Below are 18,488 nucleotides of genomic sequence, written 5' to 3'. Positions count from 1 at the left end.
TAAACGATTGTTCCCTCTGTCCTCCAGGCCAGCGAGTACATCTTCAAGTACATCATCCAATCTCGCCGGCTCTTCTCGTTGGCGACGGGAGGCCAGAGCGAGGACGAGTTCAGGGTCTGCATCCACGAGCTCTTCATGTCCATCCGCTTCTTCCTGTCGCAGGAAAACAAAGGCACCAGCCCCGTCGCACAAACACAGGTACTGTACATGTGCCGCTTCGCATTTTTATGATCATCGTGTGCGTCTGTGAATATGTAAATCTCCGCCTGTTGGCACATGTGCACCACATGATGCTGTCTGTCTCGAGGACTGCTGTTTAATGCAGCCGTGATAGGTGAGAAATTGGCTGTAATTTAATTTCACGCCGCCGGAGGGGCTGGAGTCGGAACAGGAATTTTCCGCGGCAGCTTTTCCTTTTTCCGGTGGGAGGTTTGCACAGCAGGGCGGCCGCCTTTGCTCATTTCAAACCAGAGCTAAACAAACAAGTTAAAGACGCCAAAGATAATTGTAATTACACAGCAGCTGTTTGTGTGTGGCGTTGTCCTTTTTGTTTTTTTTAAAGCATTATCCTCCGAGAAATGCCCGGCCTCTGCGCTACCTGTGTGTTCCTCTGTGACTCTGTTTGTGTTTTATCTCATCATTGTCTCCCATTTGCTTGCTCCTCCTTCTCCTTATCGCCTTTCCTGTATTCTCCCTATTCAAGTCAGACCTCTGTGCGTGTGTTAATTCTCCAAAGCGTGATAGCAGTTTCTTTTCTTTTAATTTCTTGGTGTTTATCTCCCCCGTGTCAGCCCTGAGCATATGTGTTGTTCAAGGATTAAGGAAAAATAATTCTCATCAGGTTCATTCCTCCACCAGGTTTTCTTTTCACAGCTCATTTGAACAATTATACCGATGCGCTCAAGAGACAGAAAGAGCAACGTAATCAAAACCAGAGTTCTTCTTTGTAAAAATAGAAATCCCTTTGTAATGAGTTGGCCTCTTTTTGAAGCCATTAAATGAAAAGGCAAAAGCCAAAACACAAAGGATACGAAACCACGACAGAAGTGAGGGACAGCGGATGTTCACAATGAAACCAGCAGAGTAACTGTCGTTTGTGGAAACTCAAACAAGTCAGTCGCAGTTTAAAATGTGATGTTTTACCGGTACAGGTGCCTAACACAAGCAGGGACCAATTTTTGGGGGTTTTCACAAACGATGGCTCACTTTGGTTGAAGTTGTGTTTCCGTTAAGTGGCTTTTGCAGTTGTGTTGTTGCTTTTGGGTTCGTGATTTCCCGTACGGCTCTTGCGTGTAACGCCTCCGCCGCCGTACGTGAGAGTGAGATCATGATTGTAACATTAGATTCTAGTCTTGCTCCCTCTGTGTAATCTGAAAAGCGCTGCGTCATCCCTCCACTTACTTCTGATTTGGACTAATCCGTATTCTCAACACAACAATTGCAGCCTGAGGATACAGGTCAGGCTAATGCTAATCCCAGTTAATCTGTGGCATGTGGGCACACACAGGCCGCGGAGCCAGGTACACATAATCTGGAACCTTTAATGTCGGACTTTACATCACAGGTCGACTCAACATCTGATGTGTTAAACACTGAACAGAGTGATGTCGTCCCATCAGAGTGGTGATGAATGAATATTGTGTAACATGTGAATTCCGTGTCAATAGGGGATTTGTGCACAGATGGAATTTGAATCCTCTGTTAAATGCTCACAGGGACAATCTGTGTTGACCTGTGACCATGTTTTTCATCAGGAAAATACACAAAAACACAAACGTCCAAACTCGATAAACACTCGGTGCTGGACAATAGTAACAAAAACCAGAAGATGAAAAGTTTCCACAAACCAATTGATGCTCTCGGAATTTTTTAAACTTTACCTGGTCCTCCCAGGTAGGTAATGACGTGTGCCCGAAACATCACCTTTACCATTAAACATTTTGGGGGCATCAACTGGTGTGTTGAATGCGTAGGTGTGTAAAATCACCTCACTACAATTGATTTAATCTATTGAGATTAATGCAAAAGAAAAATATAAATTCTCTCTAGAGCCACTGTCTATCTGAAACTTTCCAAATTAGCAGGTTCCAATGAGGACACCTTTTAAAAAGTAGCTGTACTGTAAAAGTCCTTGTTTGAACTGTTTTAACTAAACTTTTGTCAAACGTGACAGTGAAAGAAAATGTCATTGTAAAAAAAGATTGTGACAGAAGGAACTGACTGAGACAGTCACAGTCCCACTGGAGCAGTTCTTCACATTAATCCACATAATCCCTGACTACCAAAACCAGTCCAGGCCAGTGATTTAAAACAGGTTCCCACACATGAAGAAATGTTCTCCCAACGAAGCAGCTCTCTGAGAATAAATTCTGTTTGCATACTGCTAATCAAATGAACAGAATCGTGTGTAATAATCACTTCTATCATTTAACAGAACTTGTTATTTCTAAGCTTTGCCCAGGAGCTTCGCATCAGCATGATAATGTGATTCCCTTATAATATCTAGTATAATAGTATGTGATGTGGAAAATGTGTTGAAATGTACTGACTAAGCACTATATTCATATATTGAAATGCTCTGCTTGAGGGATTTTGCCTCAACAAATTAATTTCAGTCTTTGAGAAATATATGATATTTTGTCCAACACTGCCTGTTTCTGTCCAGGCCGTGTTCTTGCGGACCTTCCCAGCCGTCTACAGCGAGCTGCTGAAGATCTTCACCGTGCGGGAGGTGGCCGGGTTCGTCAGGGAGATGCTGGGCAGCCTGCCCACCACTGTCCACGCTGACTGCCCCCTGGAGGCCGTCAAACTGCAGTGCATCACCAAAACCGTGGAGAGCCAGCTTTACATTAACCCAGGTAACCAAACAGTCGCACGGTTTATTTACACTCTGAAACACCCACACGATTAAGCCTGGTAAACACACTGATGTGAGCAAATAACACTAATACAACAGATGTTTGCGTAGAGATTATGAACACAAAGGAAAAATAAACAGCACAGAGGGAAACAAACAGATAAACAGAATAAATGGCCTCATCCACAACGAATCAGACAAACTGATCAGTGGCATTATGTTTTCTCTTGCAGCTTGTACACACAAGCTTTTAGTCCATATTACACTGTTACAGGACACAGTCGTGCACTAATTCAAGAACACACCTTGACTAATTGTTGCCCTACAGTGCAACTTACTCATGTCATTAAGCTGCTCTTAATAAAGACGGTGCACTGAAACAAATTACTGTGGCAGTGTTTTATTTCCAGTCTGCTCCCGAAGGCTAAATGTAACACGATAAACATCCCTCATGCAAAACACATTAATGTCACATAGAGAATTACCTCACATATACATTTAATGATGTTACAGAAATGAAATGAAAGCAAAACATGAACTCAAGCCACGCGCAGAAAACGAATGCAAATGTTGTCTGTGTTTGATGTCTTGCTGTGTTTGCGTGTGTGTGTGTGTTGCAGAATCGCGGTGCATCCTGCTGCCGGTGGTGCTCCGTGTCCTGCAGGCTCACATGCAGGAGCAGCGTGACCTGGTCATGTGCGCCCGCATCCTCACCAGCATGCTGTCGCTCATCAAGAAGGAGGAGAACGGCACCGCGGTGAGTGTTTACCTGCCCGAGGAAATTAGGCCGACCGAGTCATCAGTGTCGTCTTTTAACCTCCCGCTGACGAGGCCCTTTTCCCAGACCCCTGCTCGGAAATGTCATGCCTAAAATGAATAGTGTATATCTCTGCAACCACATGGTCGATAGGAATAATGTTGATATCTATATAAAGGTAACACTGTAATATTTTTGCAGAAGTCTAAGCATCAGTATAGATGCTACTGGAAGAAATGAAAGATTTTATTTCTTCCGAACAGAAATTTACAATAACAAGTGAAAACCAGTGAAAATCTCTTATGAAATTTGAAATTAATTTGTTGTCTTACTTATTGTGAAGCACTTTATAACTGAAAAGTGCTTTATATAAAGTATTATTATTCATTATTATTACAACTATAATTGGCTTCCGTTTTACCAGCCAAGCTTTAAAGGTATACCAGCTCTAAAGAGTAATTTGACAATCTTGTGATTTGACTCAATCAAGTGTATTTTCCAAAATATTGTAGAAATTCAGCTTCAACAAATAAGTTCAAATCCAACACAAGATGTACTTTTGTCTCGGATCTCCCTCCTATAGATAAGTGCCTTCTGGATTTTATTATAGATGACACAACCATGTGACACTGTCCTGAGCTGCAGCTACGACTTCTCTGCTATTCTAGAGGGAAACATGTACGATTTGCCTCCATAACAACTGGAAAATAGCTTTAAAGGAAGTCGAGGCTCGAGGGATTAGTCTTATGGCAATTTCCTCGCCAATACTTTGCGACAACAGATTGTTTTGTTGTGTGTATACGGTCAATTAGTCTCGGTAACAGGGACTTTGGCGGCCTCGCAGTGCGGTAATGAGACCCATCAATTTAGCAACGGGTATTGTTCAAGTGGCAGTCACTTTGAGCTGTGTGTGTGTACTGTATGTTTCTGTGATTTATGTGTGTGTGTGTGTGTGTTTGTGTGCGTGCAGCCTGGGTTGGCCTGACTTGTACTGTGCACTGCCAGAGGGGCAGCTATTGGTAAAGGCGTCCAGTGGGACACACGCACACGCACACGCACATACACAGAGAGTGGCACCGCATCTAAAGGGAAGTGACAGCGGTGGCAGCCAACGTGCCAGTCTCAAGCTCCTTCTCATTATCGCTCTGTCCAAGACCTGCCTGTAGCAGTAGAGACTAGAGGGAGACGCTCACACACAAGCTCACACACACACACAAACACACACCATTTTATCCTCTGCTCTCTTTCAAATGGTTTAAATCTCTCACCGTCTCTTTCTTCTTGGTATTCCACCTTCTTTTAGTTATTTCTTCTTCTTCTTCTTCTTCTTCTTCTTCTGCTTCTTCGATGTGAACTTACAGTATAAAAATGTTGCTCTCGGCCTTGAAACTTCTTTTCATTAAAATGGCAATGAAAGTGCGATAACTGGACGAAGAGGTGCGGTGTTTGGCTCAGGGGCAGAATGACATCGGCTGCCGATCACGGTTGTGAATGCAAATTAGCAGAGACGGCTTTCAGGGAACATTCATGTATTTTCAGAAAGAAATTGATTTCATGTTTCTTCCTTTGTGTTTTTGTGAATACTCTCATTAGCTTGTGTGTGTGTTTTCCTCACCGTGTAGGAGCCTGTGGTGTCTGAGGAGGTGGAGCTGATTGTGGAAAGCCTGCTGGGAGTTCTCCTCAGGACCATCCTGGAAATTAGCAACCGGCCGCCGTCTGCTGGGCCCGCCATGAGACTTCAGTTCCAGGATGTCACGGTATGTGTGTGCACCATGTGTGTGTGTGTGTGTGTGTGTGTGTGTGTATGTGGGTGGGTGTGTGTGTGGGTGTAATACCCCCTGTAAATTGTTTTGGGACTTCCCAAAATGTGCAAAAGTAATTATAGATTTTTAAATTGAGCTGCTGCTATGGCGACTATGATTCCACTAACATTATTAACAGTAATAGCAATAATTAAAATTTGTAATACAGCACTGAAGTGAAGCACGGTGAAGTGGATAATGATGAGATCACCATCATCATTATCACTGTGTGATGATGGAGACCCGAGCAGGGGTGGAGGGTTGTAATACAGTTCTACTAATGTTACTACAATTCTGATGTGTTGCCAGTAGAGGCTAATAAAGGTTAATACAATAAATACAATCGGTTCAATAAAAACAAAAGCTTTATTTTCTATTACCTGTATTAATGGATACACAGGAACAGCAACACATGTCTCTCCTAAACTTATTCTAATTTCTTGTTTACATGTAGTGAACAAAGGCAGATGTGTCCCACTGCAGTAGATGCTGTAACCTCATATCATAACCAACTTACATTTCATTACTATTTGACTATGTGATTGTTGTGATCAATAATCATTGTGTAAAGGTCTGTTAAAATATGGCACCTGAAGCTGATTGTAACTGTATCATAATGAGGGTAAAAAATAAAAATGTGTGTGTTTTCCTACCAGGGAGAGTTTGTGGCTTGTTTGTTGGCTCTGCTGCGACAGATGAGTGACAGACACTATCAGCAGCTTCTGCAGGCGTTCAGCAGCAAAGATGACCTGAGGGTAAGACCCCCACCCCCATCTGTCTCTCTCTCTCTCTCTCTCTCTCTCTCTCTATATATATATATATATATATATATATATATATATATATATATATATATATATATGTGTGTGTGTGTGTGTGTGTGTGTGTGTGTGTGTGTGTGTGTGTGTGTGTGTGTGTGTGTGTGTGTGTGTGTGTGTGTCTGTCTGTCTGTCTGTCTGTCTGTCTGTCTGTCTGTCTGTCTGTCTGTCTGTCTGTCTGTCTGTCTGTCTGTCTGTCTGTCTGTCTGTCTGTCTGTCTGTCTGTCTGTCTGTCTGTCTGTCTGTCTGTCTGTCTGTCTGTCTGTCTGTCTGTCTGTCTGTCTGTCTGTCTGTCTGTCTGTCTGTCTGTCTGTCTGTCTGTCTGTCTGTCTGTCTGTCTGTCTGTCTGTCTGTCTGTCTGTCTGTCTGTCTGTCTGTCTGTCTGCGGCAACTTCTTGTTTCACTCAGTACCTGTGTGAATCTGAAGTCATAGAATAAACAATGATAGATGAATACAGTTAGTGACCGCTGTATCATTCATTAAACACAGTCTGAGTCCAGATGTGTCCTGATGAGCTCGGGTCGGGTTCAAACAAAACATTGGGAATTATATTGGTGCTTGGATGAGGTTCTGGTGACATTGGACAGGCTTTCTGTTAGATTTTTTTACACTACACATGCCTATAATCAGGGAAAACCAGGGTCTGGTTCAGTTCGATCAGTTTTCTCTTGGGCTCGGACAGAAAAAATTGCAGCCAGAGCCACATTCTAGTCATAGATACAACTACAGGCTGCATTATATCAATGTAACAATTTCTGTGGAAGCGATGAAGTTGGAGCCTGGTCGCCAAACTCACCTGTGGATAGAGAGTGTGGATCACCACAGAGGAAGCTCCAGGAACTGTATAAAGAACTGCCAACACCCCAAGGTCGTACTTGGTAGAGACTGACAGAGGAGTTCTGAGGAGGAACAGAAACATAATTAGAGTCACAGGAAAATCCTCCTGAGTTTCAAGGGCAACTGAGAGACTTGATTTATAAGACAAAAGAAAAGAGAAGGACTTGTTAAAGTGATATAGTGCAACATCTCTGTTTGTCTCTATTCCTATTTCTCAATTTTAAGTTTTTCTTTTTGTCTCTGCTCGTCACAGACTGCATACTAAGTCTTAGACACAAGTCTGCAGTGCTTTACGCCCGATTCTCACTGAGTTGAATCTCATTTAATGTGACTTTTGCAGTAATAATTATTAAATATTTTATACATATCATATTTTATAATGTAATTCTGTATGTAAGTCCAGGTATGCACCACAACACCTGCGAGGAGGGATGTAAAACGATAGTCTTAAATTAAATAAGTGCCCTTTTCAGTTTTTTTTATTAAACCGAAGAGTGAACAGTGCAGCAACTATTTCAGCACCATGGAGAGAGACGATGATAAAGTTTCCATTAACACTACGTCTGCTGTTGTGGTTCCAGGACTTCCTCCTTCAGATCTTCACAGTCTTCAGGATCCTAATCCGACCAGAAATGTTTTCCAAAGACTGGACCGTCATGCGGTTGGTCACCAACAAGTAAGACCACACACACACATACAGAGGAGAGAAGATACAAAACAGCAAACAAATTAAAAAAAAAAAAGAATTACATGATTTGCATTCTAGACCACTAGGCCATGAGGAAATCAGAGTCATGAGCTGTTTTAAGACATTTACCTAATAATCCTGACATTTTCGCAGTTTGCCATTTTACTTTTGAAGAATGCAGCAGGAGATTATCTCAGTAAGACACACTCACAGCAATAGGAAAATGTCCTAACTAACTGACTTGGACATTTGCGGACTCACATACAGCCCCACCGGAAAGCAGCTGTTAAGAATTTACCAAGACAGAGAGCTTTAATCTGCAGGAAGTGTGTGTAGAGGCTGGTTTTTCCTTTATGCATAGTGGGTTCCACATTTCTATTGTCTTCTTTTGAAGCTCAACTGTCACCAGTAAGAACCAAGGTGATGATTTGTCTCACTAAGTCGAGATTTCTAGACTGCTGCAAGGTGAATGCACAAACATAAGTAAAATATTTAACCAGAAGCGTAGAGGGATTTAGATGTAGTGCTCTCGATAAAAGGAGAGTTAATCCAAGGCTAATGTGCTGCCCCTCAATGGAGGACACTGTGAAACACCTAAAGGTCAATGAAAATGCTCAAGTAGAAATAGACCAGAGTCTGTGGATACTAACATTTTAACACTTATGTGTCCTTAGTCAAACAAACTTTTCGTTAAATGCATACAAATGAAAGTGAACGTCATGAGCTCAAAGCAAAAGAAAGAGACACTTTGCTCTCTTTATCTTTGTGGGTTTTTCTACGGGTTTTTCTATTTGACCTTCATCCTAATGGACAGTCGGTGGCACCATTACTCTTTAAAAGTGCTACTTGATAAACATGTAGACTGTTTATGGTGATGCATTTCCCTCCAAGGTGACCCTCCTCACCTCCTGCTCGCTTCTCCTTTCAGTGTCATCATCACAACGGTCCTGTACCTCTCCGACGCTCTGAGGAAAAACTTCCTCAATGACAAGTTCGACTACAAGGTAGGTGGAGAGATGTGCCGTGTGTCTGTAGACGTGTGGAGATCTGAGCGCCGCCGCCGTGCTTCAAAACTTTGCGAGCATCAAACATCCCTGCAACTGCGCACACTCACACACACACACAGGCAGATGCACATTTTCATTTATTTTTGCACGTCACTCTTTTTCCAAAACAAAAGCCTGCACAGAGATGCAGACATAAAACGGAGATAAAATCCATGAGTCAAGAACTGAGGGCAGACGATAAAACAAACTGGAAGCCAGAAAACAAAAATAGACAGAGACAGAAGTGACATAGGAAGGAAAGAGAAGAAGAAACAGCAACAAAATCCAATAGATTAAATGATTTTCTTCCCTCTCAAATGCTATAGATACACATGTCCTTTTGTAATTTCAATACAGACAAAAATATTAAATTATCTATTTATTTTTTTATACCTGAATTTCGTGAACATTTAATTTGTCTGAGGTTGTTATTGAAGTTGATTGACAAGTTGACTGATTAGTTTTTGTTTCCACTTTCAGGTGTGGGACTCGTATTTCTATCTGTCTGTAATATTCATCAACCAACCCTGTCTTCAACTGGAGTCCTTCTCTCCCTCCAAGAGGAAGAAGATACTAGAAAAGTAAGTGTTGTTTGCAAATGTATGCATGTACTACACACACACACACGCACACACACACACACACACAATATTATTTGCTGGTGTGTTAAGTAGGCTTGTATAAAGAGCCCTGCGCTGACTCAACAAGCAATACTGTCCCGCTCTCTGCCAGTCCCCACACACACACACACACACACACACACACACACACACACACACACACACACACACACACACACACACACACCTATATACACACACACACACATAATAACAAGTACTTAACATGATGTTCTTGCCTGCAGCAAGCACACATTTCTAACCGTGACATTTTCTCATGCAGGTACGGAGACATGAGGGTGATGATGGGCTGTGAGATCTTCAGCATGTGGCAGAATTTAGGTAAGATGATAAAACATAGATGGGCCCAACACGCATGCTTAACATGGACTATATTGTTGTTTTTATTGTCATTTGAGGACAGCATCCCGTTAAAACCGTAACTGCAAATACAAGAATAGGAACAATAAAAAGAAAAGAGCAATTTAACAGAAATAAAAAGATGTCATGGAACATAAAAAAGATGACATCACATAAAGGCAAGTCTGTAAAAATAGGTTTTAGGAAGTGTTAGTCACGGAATCTGCAAGCCTCATCTCCTCAGGCAGATCGTTCCGGGGGGGGGGGGGGGGGGGTGTCCTGATGGCAAAAGCACAGCCTCCTTTAGACGGAAGCCTTGAATTTGGAACGGCCTAAAGGAGTCATATGGCTCTAGTTTAATCCGTGAAATATTATTATATATTATATATATATTATTATACATATATAATTGTATATTATTATTATTATACTATATTATAGTCACTCTTATTCTGAAAAGAAAGGAAATACCATAAAGTGGGGAACAGAAAACTGTCTGTCTTATTCCAGCAGCATGTCCTGTGTCTCTAACAGTCTGAAGTCAGTGTGATGCACCAACATTAGAAAGTAAAAGGAAAATTAACTCTGGTATTTCTTTAGACTCTCGTGCTTTTTTTAACTTTATGCTAAAAATGATTTGTCGCTATGGCAACAAGCTGGATGCCTCACTGTGCTTTGTGTGGGGGCTTTTGTTCTGTTCTGCTTCAGTGATGAATTTATACAACTTGTAGGTTTTTATAATAATCACAGGTTTGTTTATGTGGATTAAATAGTGTTTTTGTACAATAAGAAATGCATCATGAAGCCACTTAATTTTAGTTTTTGTCACATTTGATTTCAATATGACAGAAATGAATTCAACTAGATGCTTTGTCATTATTTACTTTATGAAAATACAGTTTTTTGGGGGTTTGGTTGATGCACTGAAACCACATTAGAAAAAGCAGTTTTTATAGTGGTTGAAAATTGCCTCTGACTCGCTGCCCTCAGACTCTGACCTCAGTCTCGCCTCTCTCCTCCAGGGGAACACAAGTTGAACTTCATCCCTGCGATGATTGGTCCCTTCCTGGAGGTGACGCTGGTGCCGCAGCCCGATCTGAGGAATGTCATGATCCCCATCTTCCACGACATGATGGACTGGGAGCAGAGACGCAGTGGCAATTTCAAACAGGTACTCAGCAGGAAAAGTTCATCTCCCATTAGCGGACAGGGGAAGAAAAGAATCCTTTACCTCTTTCATCCAGACTGAAACTTTCTTTCAATAAATTTTTGTATCCAACGACTGACGATTTTCAATCTATGAAGGACTGACGCTGCTTTCCCATCGATCCGGCAGCCTCTTTTGAGATTTATACTCTTTCCCCTTCCTCACAGGTGGAGGCCAAGCTGATCGACAAACTGGACAGCCTGATGTCCGAGGGCAAAGGAGACGAGACGTACAGGGAGCTCTTCAACAGCATGTGAGTCAGAGAAAGCAACGGGAATAGTCGCTGATGTGTGGGTGCATATTTACTTCAAATTTCCCCAGCCGCTTTAGTTTTTTTGTAGGAGAAGCATTTGCGGTTAAGTGGCAGAGCTCGACAGTAAAATAACAACAGCGGTGACAAATTGGCTCGGACAGAGGCCAGCTCAGGACAACCATTACACTGACAGTCAAAATAGCGGTTTATGGAGTCTTCAGATCGCGGTGATACGACCCACACAAGACCCCACCAGGTAAATGCCTGCGTTGGCGACACCTCGCAGGTCGTTTTCCTCCTTAAGCAGCCGTTTTATCTGCGTCTCAGTATTCGGCTTTGGAAAATGAGCTTTTAAACCTGCACAGATGACTGCATCACTCCTCAGATAAGCCCTGCGCCACCTGCATATAACAAAACTGTGAGAACCTGCTGCTGAGAAGGAAAGTGTTTTTCGAAATTGAACGAATCTCATTTGCCTTCCAATTCTTTTGAAAGAATGTTTGTTAGTAATAAAGAATAAAAGTTCAACATTTTTACGAAAGTTTAAGAATAATTACGACTTCATGCATCGATTTTTTTGGAAAAGTTTCTATTTTGTTTTTACTTATGTACCAAGGCGGTTCTTCCAGAGAAATGTTTGAGCTGTTCGAGATCAACCGGATCACAGAAATGTGTTTTCTGTTTTTAATATGCGGTCTCAGTGCTGGTAGTGTATCAAACTGCGAACTTTCAGAACAAATAGAATAATAAAACGCATCGGACGTCGCTTGCAAGGTTTCTGTGCGCGACAAATACCTCAAATGTTTGGGTAGCTTGTAATTTAAAAGTGATGGTTTGGAGGTGATTGTTTTAATAATAATAATAAGAGGTAAGTGATAAATATTCATCTTGAGTCACATTCATCTTCACGGTCACCTCTTCCACGGTCAGTCCTTGTCCACTCTGTCCTTGTGTTTCCAGGTTTGTGTTCTTGCATGCTTTGTGTGTGTTTTAGCATGTGTATGTGTGTGTGTGTGTGTGTGTGTGTGTGTGTGTGTGTATATATATATATATATATATATATATATATCCCTGCTTTTTTTTGTGGTTCTGTGCCTCTTCATATATTTATGTCTCTATTCACTACAAATTATTTATCTTTAACACCTAAAAATAGTATTTCATGAAATTAAGTCATATTTCTGATTCACACACACGTACTGTTTGTCTCTCTAAGTATCACAAACATGTGAATCCAAGTATTGTATTGTAATTGTCCCTTTGTCTTTCATAGTCAATCATTGTCTTGGCCACCATTTTTATATGTGAATTAATACTGAGAATAGTGTTATATAAGTACATATTATTAAAGCCATATATCTATATATAATATATACTGTGCTGTATATTTGAATTATGCATACGAAGCCATTACAGCTGCTGATTTATAATTCAGCCTCAATGCAGATTACAAATTTGATTTTTGTGTTTCCTTGCTGAATTAATTTATGAGTTTCTTCATTTATTTTCCTCCCACTAACTCCATTAACCCCTGAAGTAACCTGTGTGACTGTGTGTGCTGACATTAATAGTATTAATATTAATTTATTCCGCCTATGCTTCCCGCCTGGAGTAGAATTCCTCTGTTTGGTCCGTACCCTAGGTAAGACGCTCTCCTCTTTGTTCTCTCAGTGTCGTCTGTGTGAGGGGGCAACAGGGGGGAAAAATCAACTGCAACATTTAAACACTTTCAAATTTTATGGGGGGGGATTTTACTTTGTTGAATCCCACAGGCAGGCCAGCAAGCATAGGTGACACTGGTGTGACTGGGATTTCCTTTCTTTGCTTCACCTCCTTTTCTTTTCTTAGTAATTTCTCCTTTCTTTTCCTCCCCCAATCGCCCGTCCTTCCTCATCTGCTCTCGTCTACATCTCGTCTCTTTGGGTCCTCACATCCCTCTGTCTCGCTCTGTCTGTCTTCATTTGTCCTCCAGCCTGCTGAAGAAGATTGAGAGAGAGACGTGGAGGGAGAGCGGAATCTCTCTGATCGCCACCGTCACTCGCTTAATGGAGAGATTGCTGGATTATAGGTGGGAGCGCACACATGCACCAAAGAACACACAATACACACACACAATTTATCCTTCTCAATCATATCTTTGTTCATGTCTAATGGTGTCTGTTTCTTTTGTAGGGATTGTATGAAGCTGGGAGAGGTGGATGGTAAAAAGATTGGATGTACTGTCAGTTTACTGGTGAGTAGCAGTCACGCTCTGTGTGTTCTGCCTGTTTTCTCAGCTCTGTTTTTGCTTTAAACAGCAAAACAAATGCACACACAACAACAAATACACAAGAGAAAACAGTAGCAAATAAAGAAACAAGTAGAGAAAGAAACAAAAAAGTAAAACAAAGTCATAAACAGATTGATGTGGCCTAAAAATCAGATGTCATACATATTTCAACACTTAGTAACAAGGTATTGGCCAATGACACAAAGACTGAGCAGCTGTTCGAGTAACAAGATTAATTGATTAGGATTTTTGCAAATTCAAACTATTTCTAGTTCTGGTTCAAACTATTTTACTTTTTCACTATAGTTTTTTTCTAAGTTGTGTGTTTTATAGCGGCCATGATTAATATCTGGGATTAGAATATACATTCTTTCTTTCAAATCCTTCTTCACAGGCATAACAAAAAAAGTCAGTCAGTGTTTTTACCTACTAGGCTTTTCTTATATAACTACAGCTGTGTGTGTGTGTGTGTGTGTGTGTGTGTGTGTGTGTGTGTGTGTGTGTGTGTGTGTGTGTGTGTGTGTGTGTGTGTGTGTGTGTGTGTGTGTGTGTGTGTGTGTGTGTGTGTGTGTGTGTGTGTGTGTGTGGGCAGATGGATCAGAAGTCACTGCTCATCAGCTGAAATATTGTTTCGCCTCGACCACAGAACAATCTGCCACACTTTTGCAAATTGTCCTCATTTGCATGTATAAACTCTATAATTTGTATTTTTTCTTCTTTTCTATGTTCAATCATCGTCCGACCGCCCACTGCTGCTGTCAGAACTTCTACAAAACAGAGCTGAACAAAGAGGAGATGTACATCCGCTACATTCACAAACTGTACGACCTGCACTTGAAAGCACAGAACTACACAGGTACAGAAAAAGCCCCCGAAGCACATGTGTTCTGATCTGTGTCTATGAGTTAAAGAGGTTCCTGAGACACTAAATCCTTAATGTTTTACCTTTAGACTCCATTCTCTCCTGACTGTTTGATTTTGTGTGTCACAGAGGCGTCATACACTCTGTTGCTGTACGACGAGTTGCTGGAGTGGTCCGACCGGCCGCTCAGAGAGTTCCTCAACTACCCCATGCAGAGCGAGTGGCAGAGGAAAGAGTATCTGCATCTCACCATCGTCCAGAACTTCGACAGGGGGAAGGTGAGCTGCAGCCACACACACACACACACACACACACACACACACACACACACACACACTCTTTTTATTCCACTTCTCTTCAATGCCCCACATTTGCATTTGCTGACTTGTCTTCTAAACAGGCTGCTGCTGCATGGAGCCATTTTCGGTTCAATAATTTTAGCAACACAAAAGAAGCAGCACTTGACAAGCGGTTTTGTAACACAGCTCGATGCCAGGGAATGTACCGCATCACTTTGAAGCAACAATCTTTGCTATTTTTTGTTAGTCAGCAGGATTACACAAAAAAAAAAACTACAGGATGAGTTACCATGAAACTTGGTGAAGGATGTGGTGTGGGTCAGGGAAGAGCCCAATAACATTTGCGGCAGATTTAGATCAGTGGGAGAATACAGGTTTTATTATTTTATTTCTTCAACACTGGGAAAGGCGTTTTTCAACATTTCAAAATTTTCATTGATTTCTCAGAAATAAGTCACGGATCTTGACGAAAAAAGTCAGACATGTTGTGGGTCGGATGAGTGAAATTTGGTGCAGATCCAAATAAATATCTGGATCAAGTGAATTTAAAGGTGGTCTGCCTTGGTACTCTAATGAGGGCCTTTCTAGTTGCTCTGTAAGACGTCAACCACTCAATCATATGCTAAACTCTTACAATATACATGTACCTCTAATTCTCTGCATTGAAAAATGAACACAGCACGTTTATTTAGTTAAATGCAGCTGCAGCAGGACAGAAGACGACAGATGACAAGTTGCCCCACTTGTTTATTGGAGACGTGAATCACACACATGAGATTAAAATTGCAGAGCGGTGAAAGAAAACGTGTCACTTGCGGTCAGACATTTAATTTCCACCTCTCGTGAACCGTGACAGCGGCTCGAGGCGTCAGCACCTCCTCTCAGTTTGATCAGATGAGTCGCCGGCAGCCCGGCTAATTAAAGCGGCATCCGTATCATCCACACAATATCCTACCTGCGCCACCCCTGGAAGAAATATAGCTGGAGATGATGATGAGGGTGAAGGCGAACCTGACAGGTGAAGCGTGACATGCTTGGGTGGTGCAATGAAAGAGTGGACTTAAACAGAGCTTATCTGATGTTTTCAGTAGCTGTGTCAATGTTCCACACTCTCAGGGAAAAGTGACATTATGAAACACCTCCCAATACACACACACACATACACACTCTGAAAAAGGAAAGAAAAATCAGCATCCCCGCTGAAATAACATCTCTACGGAATCATTAAAAACACTCCTCTCGTTACTCATCGTCCAATTTTCCTTCACGTTCATGAGCTCTACCATCTGCCCATGCTGCCGAACAGGGATTAGCAGGCAGCAGGGAAGGAAAGCATTTCATTTAATTAGCAAGATGGCTGAGAGCTGCGTGTACCTGCATGAGGAGGCTAGATCTGACTCCTTACATTGTTGACTCACCAGTGCCATCCAGTGGGGGTGAGGTGGTACAGCAGCACAGCGGGAGGGACGCTGGTTTATTTTTCTTTTCTTTTTGTTTGTATTCACTGAAATTGTGTGTTTGTTTGTCTTTAGTGTTGGGAGAATGGCATCATCCTGTGCAGAGAGCTGGCCGACCAGTACGAGTCTGACTACGACTACAGGAACTTGAGCAAGATGAGGGTGAGTTTTCCACAACAAACACGCTGCAGACACACTCCCTGGAGAAGATTGTTGATGCAGTCTTTCTCTAACCACTTGGCAATGTGATATATAAATTCAAAAGCATAAAAAAAAATGGCCCAAGACTCCCAAGTCTTTCCTTTTGTTGCTTTGAGCAAAGCCACACATCATTGAATATATTTTTGAAAGATTTTCCTTGTTCTAACAGATTGTTTACTTCAAAAAAGCTTAGAAAAATAAAATGATTGACAAATTGACATATTTATTCTTAGTACTGTTAGTAAGGACAGGGGCACTTCAGGGGCCAATCATATTCAAGCAGGGGCCTGTGCCCCCCTGGATCTGCCCCTGATCAAAGCTTTTTTTGTTGATAAAATTCGATTTTTCTTGCTAGATGATGGAAGCCTCCCTGTACGACAAGATCATGGACCAGCAAAGACTTGAACCTGAGTTCTTCAGAGTCGGCTTCTATGGAAAAAAGTTCCCTTTCTTCTTACGGGTAAAGAAATCTCCATATTCCCTGTGCGACAGTTGAGCAGTCATATTTTCACCCTCTCCCTACAAGACATGCAGGAAGAATTAACTTCCCTTATATAAGACTCCTCCAGTGAGGTGACATTCAGCAACTCTTTTTCAATGCCATTTAATGATGTAACAGCCTCTGTCCTTGGCGGAGTTTGCAGATGAGGCTGCAGTTGCGGTGCGCGGCCACCAGATGTCAAGCTAACCCCACGCTGTCCTCCACTCCCCCTCCTCCCCTCTGCAGAATAAGGAGTTTGTGTGCCGCGGCCATGACTACGAGAGGCTGGAGGCTTTCCAGCAGCGGATGCTCAACGAGTTCCCCCACGCCATCGCCATGCAGCACGTCAACCAGCCGGACCAGACCATCTACCAGGCGGACGCACAGTGTATCCTTGGTTTTATAGAGAGACACAACCAAAATGAACGTGCGTTTGTGGACACATACATCCAGGCTGAGCAGACGCAGACACATTAAAGGCAGCACATCATACACACACTCACACACAGATCCTTACACACACTATATCCTGTAATGAGGCACTTTATCACGCTCCGTGCTTCACTCGTCCTCTCACAATCGCTTTCTTGTCATTATCAAACGGCCCATTTCCAGGAATCCACACAAACTCCCTGTGCTGATTTGCCGTCTTTGAGCAGCGTCCTCTCGCTCGCGATAATCCAGATGAGAGAAACTCGACATTGATAAAAATGTTGATGTGAGTTGCCTCATTTATTACGATGCACTTATCGCTGTAAGCTTTAAAAGCCGCAGTGAGTACAAGGAGGACTTCTTTGACCTGGATTCCATCACACAAGCTAAATATTGACTTGATATTCATTAGGGTGTGCAATTTGGTGCAGTTCCCAATAAAAATCCACATCTAGTTAATTTATATGTGGTTTCACAAGAGGTCTGTGGGGCAAGATATCGCATTTTTACGATGAATACGGCCAAAAGTCTCTCACAGAACGAATTCAGTCTATGGCAGTGGCGGGGGTGCACACGCAGAAAGGTCGCTCTCACATGCAACAGATTCCTAGTGACAAGGACACAGACTAAAGAGAGGAAGGGAAGTTCTCTGGTGAGTGAGAGAACTGCATTTCATGGGAAGTGCAGTTACGCAAAAACGTCAACGTCTGACTGACTGTTTGTACGGTAAAAGCTTTATCGACGATAGCAACTGTGGGGGTACAAATTCTTATCTTAAGTGACAGTAATAAGAGTCGTTATAGTCAGTACAGTGAAATATGGATCCTGTGTCTATGTTTCCTGCTTGAACATCAATATGGACCCCAAGTATGTCTTTGATGCATCTCCTCCGTCAAATCTTTTCCGTAAAAACATGTGGCCGAGGATTATGAGACACAGGCAGTGTTAGACTTGCTTGTCTTAACATTGGTGTGTTTTGGAACTATTTACGCATATTTGTTTTCTTGGTTGTGACTCATGTCCAATAATTTTAAGCCTCTGGTGCGATCCTTTAAAATTTCTCATGCTGCACCGATGACGCACTTAAACCACCCTGCAAACCCCTGCCTGTCTGGTGTGTGTGTGTGTATTCTTGTCATCTGTGTGTAATTGCATCTCGCGACTTCCCGATGTTTCTTTCAGGTCAGTGAAGAAGCGCTGTCCGTTTTGGTCTCGAGTGCTTTCCCCTGTCGCTCTCTCGC

At 42.1% G+C, this 18,488-nt stretch overlaps 1 protein-coding gene across 6 annotated transcripts in view; it reads left to right on the top strand.

The window, feature by feature from the left end:
* Positions 1 to 18,488, top strand: part of dock4b (dedicator of cytokinesis 4b) — a 112,192-nt gene that overhangs the window by 70,214 nt on the left and 23,490 nt on the right. For 4 of the 6 annotated variants that reach the window (XM_034578451.1, XM_034578450.1, XM_034578447.1 and 1 more), the window contains exons 22-40: positions 28 to 198; positions 2,666 to 2,858; positions 3,478 to 3,614; positions 5,237 to 5,371; positions 6,073 to 6,171; positions 7,654 to 7,748; positions 8,689 to 8,764; positions 9,287 to 9,387; positions 9,710 to 9,768; positions 10,809 to 10,957; positions 11,161 to 11,246; positions 12,862 to 12,888; positions 13,219 to 13,314; positions 13,419 to 13,479; positions 14,278 to 14,371; positions 14,507 to 14,655; positions 16,209 to 16,295; positions 16,690 to 16,794; positions 17,062 to 17,203. In XM_034578451.1, the coding sequence (XP_034434342.1) occupies positions 28 to 198; positions 2,666 to 2,858; positions 3,478 to 3,614; positions 5,237 to 5,371; positions 6,073 to 6,171; positions 7,654 to 7,748; positions 8,689 to 8,764; positions 9,287 to 9,387; positions 9,710 to 9,768; positions 10,809 to 10,957; positions 11,161 to 11,246; positions 12,862 to 12,888; positions 13,219 to 13,314; positions 13,419 to 13,479; positions 14,278 to 14,371; positions 14,507 to 14,655; positions 16,209 to 16,295; positions 16,690 to 16,794; positions 17,062 to 17,203 (2,062 nt within the window). The remainder of the gene's footprint in view (positions 1 to 27; positions 199 to 2,665; positions 2,859 to 3,477; positions 3,615 to 5,236; positions 5,372 to 6,072; positions 6,172 to 7,653; positions 7,749 to 8,688; positions 8,765 to 9,286; positions 9,388 to 9,709; positions 9,769 to 10,808; positions 10,958 to 11,160; positions 11,247 to 12,861; positions 12,889 to 13,218; positions 13,315 to 13,418; positions 13,480 to 14,277; positions 14,372 to 14,506; positions 14,656 to 16,208; positions 16,296 to 16,689; positions 16,795 to 17,061; positions 17,204 to 18,488) is intronic. The other 2 variants (XM_034578452.1, XM_034578449.1) reach the window with 1 other exon arrangement.

The sequence above is a fragment of the Hippoglossus hippoglossus genome, chromosome 23 (genome assembly GCF_009819705.1).
Source record: "Hippoglossus hippoglossus isolate fHipHip1 chromosome 23, fHipHip1.pri, whole genome shotgun sequence".
Taxonomy (NCBI): Eukaryota; Metazoa; Chordata; class Actinopteri; order Pleuronectiformes; family Pleuronectidae; genus Hippoglossus; species Hippoglossus hippoglossus.
Note: the sequence above shows the minus strand (reverse complement) of the source record. Positions and strands in the feature narration are given on the sequence as shown.